This window comes from Rhipicephalus sanguineus, chromosome 7 (genome assembly GCF_013339695.2).
Source record: "Rhipicephalus sanguineus isolate Rsan-2018 chromosome 7, BIME_Rsan_1.4, whole genome shotgun sequence".
Lineage (NCBI taxonomy): Eukaryota > Metazoa > Arthropoda > Arachnida > Ixodida > Ixodidae > Rhipicephalus > Rhipicephalus sanguineus.
The window spans coordinates 12,608,319-12,623,114 of record NC_051182.1 but is presented as its reverse complement, the minus strand read 5'-3'; the positions used below and the strand labels follow the sequence as shown (position 1 = coordinate 12,623,114).

At 47.1% G+C, this 14,796-nt stretch overlaps 1 protein-coding gene across 1 annotated transcript in view; it reads right to left on the bottom strand.

Moving 5' to 3' along the window:
• The window catches only part of LOC119399293 (nucleolar protein 12), a 56,760-nt gene extending 43,747 nt beyond the window's left edge, over window positions 1-13,013 (bottom strand). Inside the window, exon 1 of the mRNA XM_037666107.2 lies at window positions 12,892-13,013. Coding sequence (XP_037522035.1) covers window positions 12,892-12,970 — 79 coding nt within the window. The 5' untranslated portion in view covers window positions 12,971-13,013. The remainder of the gene's footprint in view (window positions 1-12,891) is intronic.
• Window positions 13,014-14,796: the final 1,783 nt, after the last annotated feature.

Sequence of the window (14,796 nt, the reverse complement as noted above, 5' to 3'; positions counted from 1 at the left end):
GTTGAAAGAGAAATAAGTGCTTGAGAGGCAAAATTCCAACAGCTGGCATATCTGGACCAGATATGCCAGCTGTTGGAATTTTGCCGAAAGAATCTGCTCGTCTCCACGACGGCAGAAGGAAGAAAAGGAAAAATAATCCGTGATCTCGGCGACAACGGCTATACAAAGGCGTTCATTCGCAAGGCCCTGCGCAGGAATAGGGGCGGTGGGGGTAGAGAGCCAGCGGCGCCGCCTCAGCGACGCTGTGTGCCGATTCCCTACATCGCGGGAACCAGCGAAACATTAGCGCGCATTCTGGGAAAGGCGGCGGTCGGCGTGGCACACAAGCCAAACACCACTATCGGCCGTTTTTTCCCCCTGCCCAAAGATCGCGCGCCTGCGGAAAAAGCGCAGGGCGTCCTGTATAGGATCGCGTGTTCAGACTGCCCCGCCGCGTACGTCGGGGAAACAAAGAACTTCCGCGAAAGGATGTGGCAGCATAAGAACGATCTGCGTCAGCTGAACAGCGAAAGGAGTGAAGTAGCGGAACACTGCGAAAAATGTGACCCGGTGATCCTGGAACAGGAAAGCTGTTGGCGCCGGCGGCTTCTCCTCGAGTCGTGGCACATACAGAATACAGCGGAAAACATCAACCGCACAACGGGGACCTTGCCCTTCCTCTAGGGTTGCGGCAACTGTCGGCAAGAAAGCGCATATAAGCGCCGTGCACCTCGGGCCATCTCACCCCTGAAGAAGAAGCCGGTCAGACTTTGAAACGTCGGGTTTTTTAAAATAAACCTTCTGGTTGGAGATTTCTCTTTTTGCCTTCACTCTTTCACCCAACCAGGCAGACTTCTGCCGAATGTTTACCTTTAATTGAGCTGATTAAGAATAGTAGATTACAGTTTTTAGATTTGTGCCTTTCATTTGAGGAGAACCATGTTTGTTGGCAATATCTTCCAAGATCGCGGAAACCGTTACTTCCGTTTTCGTCTAGACACTCAAAAGTGATAAAGAATAGAATAGCTTACTCCGCCCTAAAATCGGCTCTTCATAAGTCTTGTGAACATGGGATAGAGCGTAGTTTTCTTACACAAATTCAGAGGCTTCTGCAAGCGGGTTATCCGAACTGTGTGCTATCAAGTTGCAGCGAGAGGCTATTGAGATGGGTGAAAGGGCAGAATCGTTCCAAGAAATGCGATGATAAGCAGAGATACGATAAAGTAACAGTGTTGCCTTATGTACACAAACTTACCCATGGCTTGACTAATGTCGGCAATAGGTACAGGGTTAGAACTGTGTTTTCTGCTCCTAACTAATTTTCTGCAATTTGTCCTCTCGGTAGGAAAAAAATAGAGCAGAATGATGTTAATAATGAAGGTTGTGGAACAAACCATGTAAAGCCTACATATGTGCCGTGTAAGTGTGGGGTCGTCTACCAGATACCCCTCACTTGTGGGAATTCGTACGTTGAGCAAACCAGCAGATGCCTTAACGTGCGCTTAAAGGAACACAACCAGTCACTGAACAAATCGAATGTTTCACATCTCGCATCGCACTGTTGCACGTGTGGCTGTTTACCAGTGTTTTCAGACACGAACGTCTTGTCATCACACAAATGCAAGATTACTCGAGAGGTGATAGAGGCATTCCACATCAAAAGAATGGGAGACGCATGCGTCAGTCAGCCATCATTGTCATTGACAGAAAAAGAGTTTGATTATCTACTTGGCACATGTACTGTAAAGTGATGCCTATGTTAGTAACTAGATTAGCGTTTTCTGCTGTTAGACACGCTGTTTTGCACACGTTCTCGTTTTTTTCGTTGTTTTTCTTGTTGTTTTCTTCGATGTTCTTTCCAAATAAATTTTTCAGTTGCGAGTCAGCGCTCGTCCTGTGTGCTTGTTTATTCTTCGTCTACGTCTTTTTGCGCTGCTTCTATAATGCATACGTACCAACTAGCCCAACTTTCTATCCTCGCATTGTTTCTATAGATACTCTTGTGACAAGAACCCTAAAAAGAATATCGCAGTGCCCCAGAATGCCTTTAAAAAACACATTCGCTTTTGATATTGAGGGGGCAGCTTCACAGTGACATGTGAACACATTCTGACATATTGCCACGAGTGCCTATTTTTGATGTATTCAGGTTTGACTCGCAAAGACGGTTAGCAACGCTTGGCACAGACAGCGCTGCAATGTTTGAGAAGCTTCACGATTGTAGTAGATCACTTTGTTAAGATTGCGCGCAGGACGCGAATAGTCAAGCTTATTCCAGAGCTAGTGCGACCACCAGTGATAAGGCTGGAAAGTTCGATGCGTGATGCATAAAAGATTGCGCGTCCCAGCGATGATCAGTTTACTGACGGCCAATGGTCTGTTTGCCGCTATCAGCCTACAGCGTGTATTGCTTATAGTGTGACTTTTCATTCTCTGGGCACAGGTTCACCCAAATAAAATGTTTAGTCTGACATGCCAAATGCTGCCTTCGTCAATGTCACGACCACGTGACATCTTATGGAGGTGCTGTTGATTCATGCTCCGGACGCTCCCTGTCAAGCCGTGAAGCAGCCCTATTCGTGAAGAAGACACCGACACCATCAGGACAGTCGAGCAAGCCGCAGATAGAAAGGACCACCCCGTGCTTGTCCGGTGCACTTGTCTGGTGCGCTTGTCCAGTGTGTATCTCTTCTTAGTCCCTGTGTTTCTTTCGCGCTTCTCAAGGATGAGCCACCCCCTCAATTTGGACTCCTACTGGACAAGCCGAAAGCCACGGCGACGAAGACAACGGGCCCATGACAGCTGCAGTGTCCCCTGCAGTGTCCCCTGAGACAGCCACCGACCTTCCATCAATCACCAAGTGGAGACCCCGAAACTTGGCTGGAGAAGCTCAAAAGGGTCTCAACATTTAAAAACTGGAACTCCGAAGACAAACTGCACCCCGTGTACTTTTACATGGAAGACACGGCAAAGACTTAGTTCAAGAATCGGGAGTGCACTCTTCGAACCTGGGGCATCTTCGCAGCGCTTTCTTGGAAATGTTCACAAGCGCCACCCTAAATGAAAGGGCCGCAGCCTCGCAGGAGAACACCTGATGCACCTCTCTAACGAAAGTGTAACCACCTTCGCGGAGCAAATGACCCAACTGTTCCGCCATGGTGACCTGCCATGACTGAGAAGAAGAAGGTCCGTTTCCTCATGCCAGCAGTAAAGCAAGAGCTCTTCGCTGGGTTGATGCGGAACCCTCCCCTCGGAAGTTAAAGAATTTGCCTCAGAAGCAACGACCATCAAGAAGATGCTAGAAATGCAAACCCGCCAGTACAAATGGCAATCAATTCAAGATAGCCCAGCTGTTCATGACCTCGGATCCGACGACCTGCACGAAACAAGTGGTGCGATCGTGCAGGAGGAACTGCGCAAACTGTTCCTCCGGCTGTACAGCAGTACAGTGGCCCTAACCGGCATAAAGTTTCCTACAATTACTTAAAGGAACTCTGGCACTGCGATCTTTCAGCCACCATGGGAAGGATGGGTAGTACATAGATTTGCCTAATCTTCGTGCTTATGGCTTCAAACGCACTTGTGGCTTTGTTTATTGCTGTGTTTTGGCGTTTGTTCCGTTTATTAGTACCTCAAGGGTCCCGAGGGACATTACATGAGGGGTGGGCAAGAAAACATGATAGATAAAAAGAAAGCAAAAAAGCAAAAACAGCACCAGCAATAACAACAAAAAAAAAGAAAAACAGCAGTAGATCACATTTGCAAGGATAAACTATGGCTTTTTACTGCAGTTTTAAATTGGGCAAACTGAGATGACATGGCGATGTAGGCGGGAAGGTCGTTCCAGTCTTGCGCAGTCTGCAGGAAAAATGACTTCTGGAAGGTCTTTGTTTCACAACGTATGAGATAGACGGCGTTGGGGTGAGAATGGCGCGATGTCCGATGTGCAGGTCTGATGAATGCATTGCCTGGTGGCAAGGAATGGAAGAACCTATGATACAGGCACAAACGTGAAACTTTACGGCGAGTGGCAAGATGAGGAAGGTTGAGATTTGACTGCTGACACACTTATGTTAGTCGTGTAATTCACGATAATTAATCTGGAAGCACGGTTCTGGATGGATTCGAGCATAGTAGAAAGGTTAGCTTGATGAGGATCAAAAATGGCATTAGCATACTCAAGTTTAGGCCTTACGAGTGTTTTATAAGCTATTAGTTTAGTAGAAGAAGGTGCCGAGGCAAGGTTGTGATGAAGGATAAAAGAATGAACCGTTGTGAAATTCATGACCAGATTTGAATTGGTGAGCCTAAAAGTGGTGAAGTGGAACTGCTGACTTTTGCTGAACTTCGTCTTGCTACAATGCGGATGCAGGCAACGCGGAGCCAAACAGAGCCGAAAGAATGAAGTTTAAACAAATCCACGTACTACTACCCATCATTCCCATACTGACTGAACCACCGTGCGTTGCAGCTCCCATAGACAAGAGCTCCAGAGTTCCCTTTAGCGTATCTGTAGAAAACTCTATGCTAACCGGGGCCATTCCGCGAGCTCATATCCAGAAAACTAAAAGCAGCAACTGATGGAGGTGCCATTGCTGTACAGCGAACTATCGAAGATCACCCGCCACCGCGACAAAATCTCAAGAACACGACACAAACCAGACGATGAAACCTCGGGGCCTGAAGAAGACCTGTCGATGCAATGCAGAAGCAGCAGGACAAGCCTACCTAGCCGTGACTTAACCGCAACGCAAGACAACGGACTATCGACCTCGACATACTACTCGACAGCCACAACGTCACCGCTCTCGTCGACAGTGGAGCCGACTATTCCGTCGTCAGTGGACCGTTCACCATGAAGTTGAAGAAAGTTAAGACTGGAAGGCCCCGAAATCCGGACCACTGGAGGCCATCTAATAACGCGGGCTGGAGTTTGCACAGCAAGAGTCACCATCAATAACCCGACTTATCCTGCGAGATTTGCAATCCTACAATATTGCTCCAGGGATGTGATACTTGGGAGGGACTTCTTAAGTGACCATGGCGCCGTCATCCATCTGAGGTCTGAGTCAATAACACTGACCTCAGAAAAAGCGCTGCTGCCCCACACGACACCAGGGAACCACGCATTGAATGTGATAAAAGAGCACATCACCATTCTGCCTCTCTCAAGCGTCATCATTTCCGTCTGCAGTGAAAAACCCGCAGACCTTGAAGGCGTCATCAAGGGTATTCAGCACCTGCTTCTGAACTGTCAGATTTGCGTCACAAGAGGCATAGCCGAGCTGCGTGATGGCAAGGCAAAGGTAGTGCTGACAAACTTCAGCCACGAATATAGGCATCTCAACATTGGTACGGTGGTCGCCTACATCGACAAATTCATAGACGCCAGTAATGCTTTCGCCCTCTTCGATGCTACCAAACCTGCTTCGACGGTTTGAGGTCCCCAACCATATTTCGATATCAACCAGAGCCTCTCGAAGGACAAGCAAGACCAGCTCAAAGCCTTGCTCCTGCAATTCAAGGGCTGCTTCTCGCAATTCGACAGACCCCAGTTGTGAAACATCGCGTCATAACAAAAGAAAGTGCCCAACCAATCCGTCAGAGCCCACACCGAGTTTTGACGTGCGAAAGCTAAGCCCTACAGAATGAGATGACGAAATGCTACGCGACGGCATCATCCAGCCATCCAAGAGTCCGTGGGCGTCTCCTGCGGTGTTAGTAAAGACGGAACCCTACTCTTCTGCATCGATTATTGTCGCCTGAACAAAATCATAAAGGATGTGTACCCCTTCCCACGGATAGACGACGCCCTGGATCGACTCCACAACGCGAAGCACTTTTCGTCGATGGATCTCAAGACCGGCTATTGGCAAATCGAGGTCAACGAGAGAGACCGAGAGAAGACTGCCTTTATAACACCAGACGGCCTCTTCGAGTTCAAGGTCATGCCCTTTCGGCCTTTGCTCGGCACCTGCGACTTTCCAAAGCGTTATGGATACAGTACTGGCAGGCTTTAAGTGGCAGACCTGCCTCGTGTACTTGTACGACGTCGTTGTGTTTGCCTCAAACCCCTCCGGCGCTTTGAAGCTGTTCTTCAAGCAATCAAGACTTCCGGACTCACCCTTAGAAAAGAAAACTGCCGCTTTGCGTATGAGCTCTTCTTCTTCGACCACGTTAATAGCAAGTCTAGACTTTGCCCCGACCTACAGAAAACAGCGGCCATCGCTGCCTTCCCACCACCCACTGACAAAAAGGCCGTAAGCCGATTTCTTGGTTTGTGCGCCTATTACAGAGGCTTCTTCAAGGGATTTTTCGTGGGTTTCCAAGCCACTAACTCACCTCACGAAAACCGATGTAGAATTCAAGTGGGAAACGGCACAATCTGAAGCATTCGAAAAACTGAAAAGATGCTTGCAAATGCCCTCCGATACTTTCGCACTTCGACGAATCTGCCGACACGGAAATCCACACCGACGCAAGCAGCGTAGGGCTCGGAGCCGTCCTAGTGCAGAGGACTGACGGACTAGAAAGGGTTGTCAGTTATGCTAGCCGGTAGCTATCTAAGGCGGAAGCCAACTATGCCGCAACAGAAAAGGAGTGCCTTGCCATCATCTGGGCTACATCAAAGTTCCACCCCTATCTTTACAGCACAGCTTTCAAAGTTGTGAGCGACTTCAGGAATTCGAGATTACCATCGTTTACAATTCTGGACGAAAGCACTCCGACGCAGACTGCCTGTCTCGTCCCCCTGTTGACCCACCACCACAGGACGACCAAGATGGTGACTGCTTCCTAGGGACCTTAAGTGCTGATGACTTCGCTGAACAACAGCGGGCCGATCCAGAGCTCAACGCCCTTGTGGAATACCTCGAGGGCAAGGCCACCGTGGTTCCAAAGGTATTCAGGTGAGGACTGGCATTGACTTTTGTGTGGAATGGCGTTCTCCTAAATAACTTCTCGCCACTTCAAGCGAAAGACCTGCTCGTTTACCTTCAGCATTACGTACAGAGGTTCTGGAAGCTCTACATGATGATGTGGCGGCTGAACACCTTGGATTTTCCCGCACGCTTGCGAGGATACAAGAAAAGTACTATTGGCCTCGCCTTACTGCCGACGTCACCCACTAAGTAAAGACTTGCCGAGATTGTCAGTGATGGAAGACACCGCTGACTAGGCCAGCTGGACTTCTACAGCCCATCGAGCCACCTCGCCGGCCGTTCCAGCAAATCGGGATGGACTTACTGGGGCCGTTCCCGATGTCGATTTCCGGAAACAAATGAATCGTCGTAGCTACCAATTACCTCACCCGCTATGCCGAGACAAGGGCCCCGCCCAAATGTAATGCTGCCGAAGTAGCCAAGTTTTACGTGAGAACATCCTGCGTCACGGCACCCCAGATGTCCTCATTACTGGCAGAGGTAAGGCCTTTACTGAGGACCTAACCCAAGCAATCTCGAGATACAGCCAGACAAGTCGCCGCTGGACCACTGCCTACCACCCACAGACCAATGGCCTCATCGAGCATCTAAATAAGACCATCACCGACATGCTGGCCATTTATGTCGACGTCAAACACAAGGTGTGGGATGCCATCTTTTCGTATGTGACCTTCGCATACAACACAGCCGTACAAGAAACAACGCAGATGACGCCATACAAGTTGGTCTACAGAAGGAGCCCGACAATGACCCTCGACGCCATGAAACCCAACGTCCCTCACGAGGAAAACATTGATGTCACCATCTACCTTCAGCACACAGAAGAAGCGCAACAACTCTACCGTCTGCACATCCAGTGCTAGCAAAAGACCGCCAGCCGTTGCTAAAACTTTCGACGACGCCAAGTAGAATACCAGCCCAGCGACCGTGTCTGGGTTTGGACACCGATACGCCAACGAGGACTCAGTGAAAAACTTTTTCGCTGATACGTTGATACGGCCATACAGAGTGCTTGGACGTCTCGGTGCTCTGGACTAGGAGGTTGTCCCGGACGGTATTACCAACTCTCAGCGGCGCAGCGCACGAGCTGAAGCCATTTATGTCACGCGCCTTAAGCCATTCTATGAAGGAAAGAACATGAATTTTAAGGGCTCGTTTTTCTTTGTTAGACACAATATTATTGAGACCTAACAGACAATAATGCCAAGGAAAGTGTAAGGGGTGTTATTTGTAGCAATTAGGATATAAATGTGAAGAAAGTAAAGTGGACGGAAAGATAACTTGCCACCGGCAAGGACCGAACCTACGACCTTTCAATAACGCATCCCATGCTCTACCACTGAGCTACGGCGAACAGTCAAGCTTATTCCAGAGCTTGCACGACCCCCAATGATAAGGCTGGAAAATTTGATGCGTGATGTAAAGAAGACGGCACATCCCAGCGACGATCAGTTCATTGACGGCCAACACTCTGCTCGCCGCTATCAGCCTACAGCGTGTATTGCTTGCAGTGTGACTTTTCGTTCTCTGGGCACAGGTTCGCCCAAATAAAATGTTTAGTCTGACATGCCGAATGCTGCCTTCGTCAACGTCCCGACCACGTGACAATATGTTCAAGTCGCATGGGGACAGCAACTCGAGACGCACCAGCAGCAGCCCTATGATGTGCTGTCGGCTGCATGTGGTACATGTAAACAACAATGAGTGAGTTGTCATCCAACAAATCAGACAGTGATTCCGGGAATGGGGAAGGACACAGAGTTTGCAAATCCAGTGAACATAATTGACTTATGATAACAATCACTTGCAAATGCTGAGCAACAAAAACTTTCAATTCAAACTAAAATATTTTATACGTGTTCTCTGGTTTTGTGTGTGGAGAGCCTTAACACTTCATGCCAAAGGAACGAAAAATGTCCCTTTTGCGATGCCTTAAAACCACGCCAGTACTCCTACAAGGGCAGCAAATGATGTCAGCCTTGTTACATTGACAAGTGAACTTGATTTTCGCTGTGACCAGGTTTCCCCAAGTAAAACCATGGTCCCTCAATACTTTTTACTGGTCATGAAACTCCCGCGAAAGTTTCATATAGGGACAAAAGTGGCCACCAGAGGCGCCACCGTAAGCAGAAGGGCATTGGTCTGCCGTGCTTGGTAGGGCAGTTGCGCGTTCGCGGAAGCGTTTGCCGTCCAAATACACTTCTTCAGATATTTTCCTTCTCCGTGTTCTCGCTAACCAATCATAGCAGTGATTAGTATGGTCAATATGGTACATGATGCACGTTGTCAAATTGCCCAAGTCATTAATAGCTGGCAATGTTTTGACTGAGGGTGTCTGTCAAGTGACGCTTGTGTTTGTGACGTTACTACATTTCTCTGATTCCTGCACAGTCGCTTTTGGCCTTAAACCGAACACTGTGACTGGTTCTAGATGACTGACAGGTTAACGTATTTTACGCTAGAGGTTGTGGAGTAGCCGTGCTCCGGCTGCATGTAACGCTCATTTTTGGACTAATTGTCACTTTATTCTATAGGGCATCACGAAGCTATATATAGAAGTTTGCGTGCCAGTAAACTAGCCTGCATATCAGGCTAGCTAGGCATTAACAGCTTTGAAGTACTTCTTGAGGGATATCATTAGTGAAACATAGCTTTAAAAATCAAAAGCGCAGATTGAGATACCACAGAACAGAGAGGGATGCTCGTGTTGTTTTCCTTTTTTTTTCTTTGGTGTCATAGTTAGCGCTTTTGATTTTGAAGATTAAAAAAAAATAATGAGGTGAAACTGCTGTGAATTGCTCTTGCTAGATATAGGCACTATGTGCGATTTTCAAACGAAATGTATTGATTTTACGCATGCAAATTTCATAACACTGCCAAGTGCTAATATGCGCGGCTCTTCCTTTTTTTATCCATTCTCATATACTGTCGCAATGACCACGAGTTCTAAGTTGGCGTACCAGTTAGCCACCTTGTTCCTTCTATGTAAACACCAGCGCAAATCGAGATCAACCCAGTGCTTCCATCAACCCAGTTATTCAGCTTAAACTGATCAATTATACATAAAACTGCATTACTCTTTTTGAAACTTTCTAGAAATTTTCTCAATTCAGCGACAGCACCAGCAAACAGCACTATCAAAGGAAAACAAAATATAGCATTTTGGCCCACGGCATCACTTTTTAGTTTCTATCATTATCCAGAAAGCAAACGCACACACTCCGAACACCGCACTTCACATAAAACTCCAAACACACACACACACACTCACACACACTACACACACAATTCTAGGCACGGCGTCTTCCACCAGTTTTGGTCGATCTCGAGGCAGTGAAACAATGTTTCCATTCACTGTGCATACATCCGCACGTACAATGTCGCTGTAAGAAGGTATCTATGTCACTTGCATCGAAATGTTTTTCGCACACGCGAACATACTTGGAGTCGAACGAAAATCCGACAGTCTCCTGCTGTGGGATTGCACGTTTTCACCTGTCGCGTTGTTCTGCGTCGGCTGGTAAACAGAACAGGGAGACTTTTTCGACGGTGCCCTTGTGTCGCGAGCGATAGCCTGGCATACAGCAGGTGTTGGGCATCGCTGTCACGACGAGGTGACCGCGAAAAGAAAAAAAGGGGTGCAACCAGCACAAATACAAACAACACCACTCCGCGCCCCCACTCCGCTAATGGCGGCCAGCAGCAGCCGGCTTCCTCGTCCCCCTTCTAACTACGCCGGCGGCGCGGCGCGGAAAGTGCAAGGAGGTATATGAAGCTCTCCCATTGAGTTACGCGGGAGTTTCATGACCAGTAAAGGTATTGAGGGACCATGGTAAAACTCTTAACACATTTTATCACTCGGCACAGGCCACACCTAATGTGCTGGAACATTCTAGACTCTTTTCAAAAGTTTCAAGTATACTGTGCACATGAGCAAGTGGTGGAGTTCATTCTGGAACTTACACAAGCGCTAGTGCTAGTGCTGGAACGTTCAATGATGGGTGTATAAATGCCGATGCATTCCACGTACTGAGCAGGCTACTGACTGGTGAATATGGCCACCGCTGTCACTCTATTGCGAATGTTACTCGGTTTGATGGGAACAGGTTCGCCCAGCGTAGAGTCCCGTCTTTACAACCCTGACTCCTGCTTCCTTCAGTCACAACCACGTCTTCCACCATGCTCGAGTTTTGTGACATTGCGCACACATTGGCCGAAGTCAACACTACGCTACCGAGTGCTACATCCACTGTGGACAAAACCATGGTTGCTAAAGGCACGATCACAGTTCTGAAGGCGCGCACACAGCCTACGTTCACAGTCGAAACAAAACTGCTGAGCACTGCATCTGCTGCTGAATAAGCCTGGCTTGCTAATGTGCAATCATGGATGGCAACTACACAGCTCTAAAGGCACGCGACGAAAGCGAAACTACCGTATTTACTCGAATCTAGGCCGCCCTCGATTGTAGGCTGGCCCCCGAAATTCGCAAGGCCAGAAAAAAAGAAACTTAATCATGGTACTCGAATCTAAGCCGACCCCCCCACTTTCACACATAGCTTTTTCGAAAAAAAAAACATTGGCTTAGATTAGAGTAAATACGGTATTGCTTGTCGCAGCTTTCACCCCAGTCGCTATCGATGTGATCATAAAAAGCACCGATGCAGTTCACGTGCGCCGAGGAAAATCAAAAACGAAACAAGTCTGCCGCAGCTGCTAATGCCTTGGTCGCCAACAACGATAGCAGTAAGATTGTGGATGGCGAACAAGCTTTTCTGAAGGCATGCGGCCATTTCGGTTGTTCGCGAACGCCATTTTCACACCTTCGCGTCGCACATTCTCGGCAACATGCCAAACCGTCCATAACAGAGATCACATGCAAATATTTTGGTTGGGCCAAACAAAATGAGGAAAAGCGCATCAATGCAACGAGGGGCAATGGGTTCTGCGGCAATATGGAAAAGCTGTGTATGTTTAATGCCAAACACCAAGGATATTTTGGGCAGTCGGTGCAAGATGCACTTGAATGGGTGCATTAAGGCAGAGAGGTAGAGCTGCAGCAAAATGGCGCAAATGGCGCAATTGGACCACCACTGCAGCCATTTTACTGTAACCATGGCCATGGCCATGTTACTGTAACAGCCATACAGGCTGTTACAGTAACAGCCTGTATGGCCACGTATTTCTCTAAGATAGCTGTACAGAATGAAATTGCTTCATTAGACTGCAATGCAATGGTCGCACACAGATGCATGCTTGATTTCATATGAATGCACCCATATTGGCAAGGAAAAGTTATTTTCTTATGGCACTAGTTGTCTTCAATCTCTAGCTTGTAACTACATGCAGTGAACACCCAGCAAACATTCCTACTGAATTTATAAATAACAATGCTCATAGTGAGAAGCAGTTGCATTATTGTAATGCAATTATGTAATCAGCACCCTGCAATAATTGAACTGACACAATCGTGCACCAACTCTAAAAACTTCAAAATGAAAATATGTATGTTTATGTGTGCGCATTGCCATGATTTCTACTGTTACTACAATGATTTCTCTTGTTTCTTTTTTTTATTTTTATGTATATATTTTTGTGTGTTATATATATGTTTATGTGTGCGCATTGCAATGATTTCTATTGTTACTACAATGATTTCTATTGTTTCTATTGCTACTGTTACGCCCAGCACGAGCAGGACCACGTCAGGGGGCTAACCACCTTTTTTGTCGTGACCGTGGGCAATGCTCTCGTATTGTTCGAAAATAAATAAATAAATAAATAAATAAAGAAAGAAAATAAAAATTCATTCCATTATTCACGTTCATCCACATCCGGAATCATGCTGACAACCTCAGAACAAATGTCCTCTGGCACATGTCACAGTGCTGCAATTGGATAAGAGCCCCATAGTTTTGGCCAACATTTGACACACAGTGCAAGAAAAGAAATGTCCACAATGGATTCTCACCTGCTACCGGCTGGTCTCCGAGAAGTCGTTGCAGAATTTCCTGCTTCTGCAATGAACAGTTTGCACATTCATAGTTCATACCTTTTCAAAAACACGATACTATAGCAACTAAAGTGCACTTGGACTTCATTTGCTGATAATGCTGTCACATAATGGAAACACTTAATTAGGCTGGCAGGACTGCTATTGTCTCTAGATAAGAGCATCATTTAACCAGCCTGCCCGCTGGTTGGAGCAGCATACGAGCGAAGCAAAGCTGAGTGTTGTGCATTGTGTGAGAATACTTTAGGTGTCTGCCTGCCGTGACGCAGAGGTTGTGTGTGACGAGGTGGAGGCATGATTCCTTTCTTTTTCTCAGTTTCTTCTGCGCCATCTAATGAAGCTGTGTCAGCCAAGTTGTTGTTGACAATGACATTTCAAGCTGTTCTCTATGTTTTATCGTTCTACAGTGTATATGATTGTGAACTTGAGTTTCTGAACAATCTTATCACAAGTTCTGAGGAAGATGAAAGCTCGAAGCGCTGAAACATTCGTGAACACAGGGTGTCGCTGGAGCCACCGTTTTGACGAAACAGACATTTCTTCAAGACTGCAACTGCTTTTCTTAGTGCATGTATGTATATGCTCTGTACCCTCTCGTCCAACACAAGCAAAGAAGGAGAAGAGGGTGAAGGTGGGGGAGGGACTGGCATGCTGAATTGGGCGAGTCAAAATACAAGAGGTATAGTCCGTGAAAAAGAAAGAGAGCGGGGGTAGACGTCTTGCTAAATTATAATTGTCACAATGAAACCCTTCACGGGGATAAGCCCGGTTAGAAATTCCTAGAAGAAAGGCTTAATTCTCAATGGTTTCCGTTGTGTAAGTACCATATCAGGTAGATTCAACAGCCCCCTTTGAAATGTTTATACCTGTCGGCAGGTCCGTAGCCAGGGAGGGGGCCCAGCCCCCCCCCCCCCCGAAATTGTGATGGAGGGGGGTGTTTCACAGAAAAAAAATGCTAAAAATAGGTGTTTTTCAAGGCTTTCATTAAGTGCCGCCCCCCCCCCCCCCAAAAAAAAAAAATTCCTGGCTACGGACCTGCCTGTCGGCAGTAGTGTATTAAACCTGTGAATGAGGTATCACTCTTTATATCTTCTGTCTCTCGGGGACCGGAAGTTTGACTGAAGTATGTAAAGTCCTGTGATTGTCGAAGTTGTGACTTGCCACATTAAACTGCTGTGCCACAGTTCTTGGTAGCTTCTTCGCCGTGTCCGTGCGATGCCCATTTAATCTAAGATTAACAGGCTGTCCCGTTTCGCCAATGTGCTGTTTGTGACAATATGAACATTTGATCATGAAGACAACATTTGAACTAGAGCAGGTAAAACTAGACTTTACACGAATGACCAGTGGCGTAGCCAGGGGGTGGCACACCAGGCCCGTGCTCACCCCCCCCCCCCCTAAAATTTCCGCCTACGCCGCTGCGAGGGACACAACCACGTTCAGTGATTTTAACTGTAACGTCATTTCGAAGGTATTTGCAAGTGTTATATCTTGGACAAGAACAAGGCATTATGTGGCAAGTAGAATGAGGATTTACTTTTGCATGCACTAACATGTCCTTGAAGTTCGTATCGTGGTGGTACACGACCCTTGGTACTTTGGGAAACGTTTTTCTAAGGCGCGCATTGCTTGCTAATACAGTAAAAGCTTGTTAATTCAAACTCGACGGCGACTATAAAATTATTCAAATTAAGCGGAGTTCAAATTAGCGGGCAGGCGCTAGTTTTCGAACATCGTGCCACACTGTGCGGGCAGAACCCAAAGAAGCCACCTATGGACTCATTATTATGAATTAGGTGCTACTACACATTTGTGGCAGGTTATTTGGTAAATTAGGTTCATGGAACTCTAACAGCAAACAAA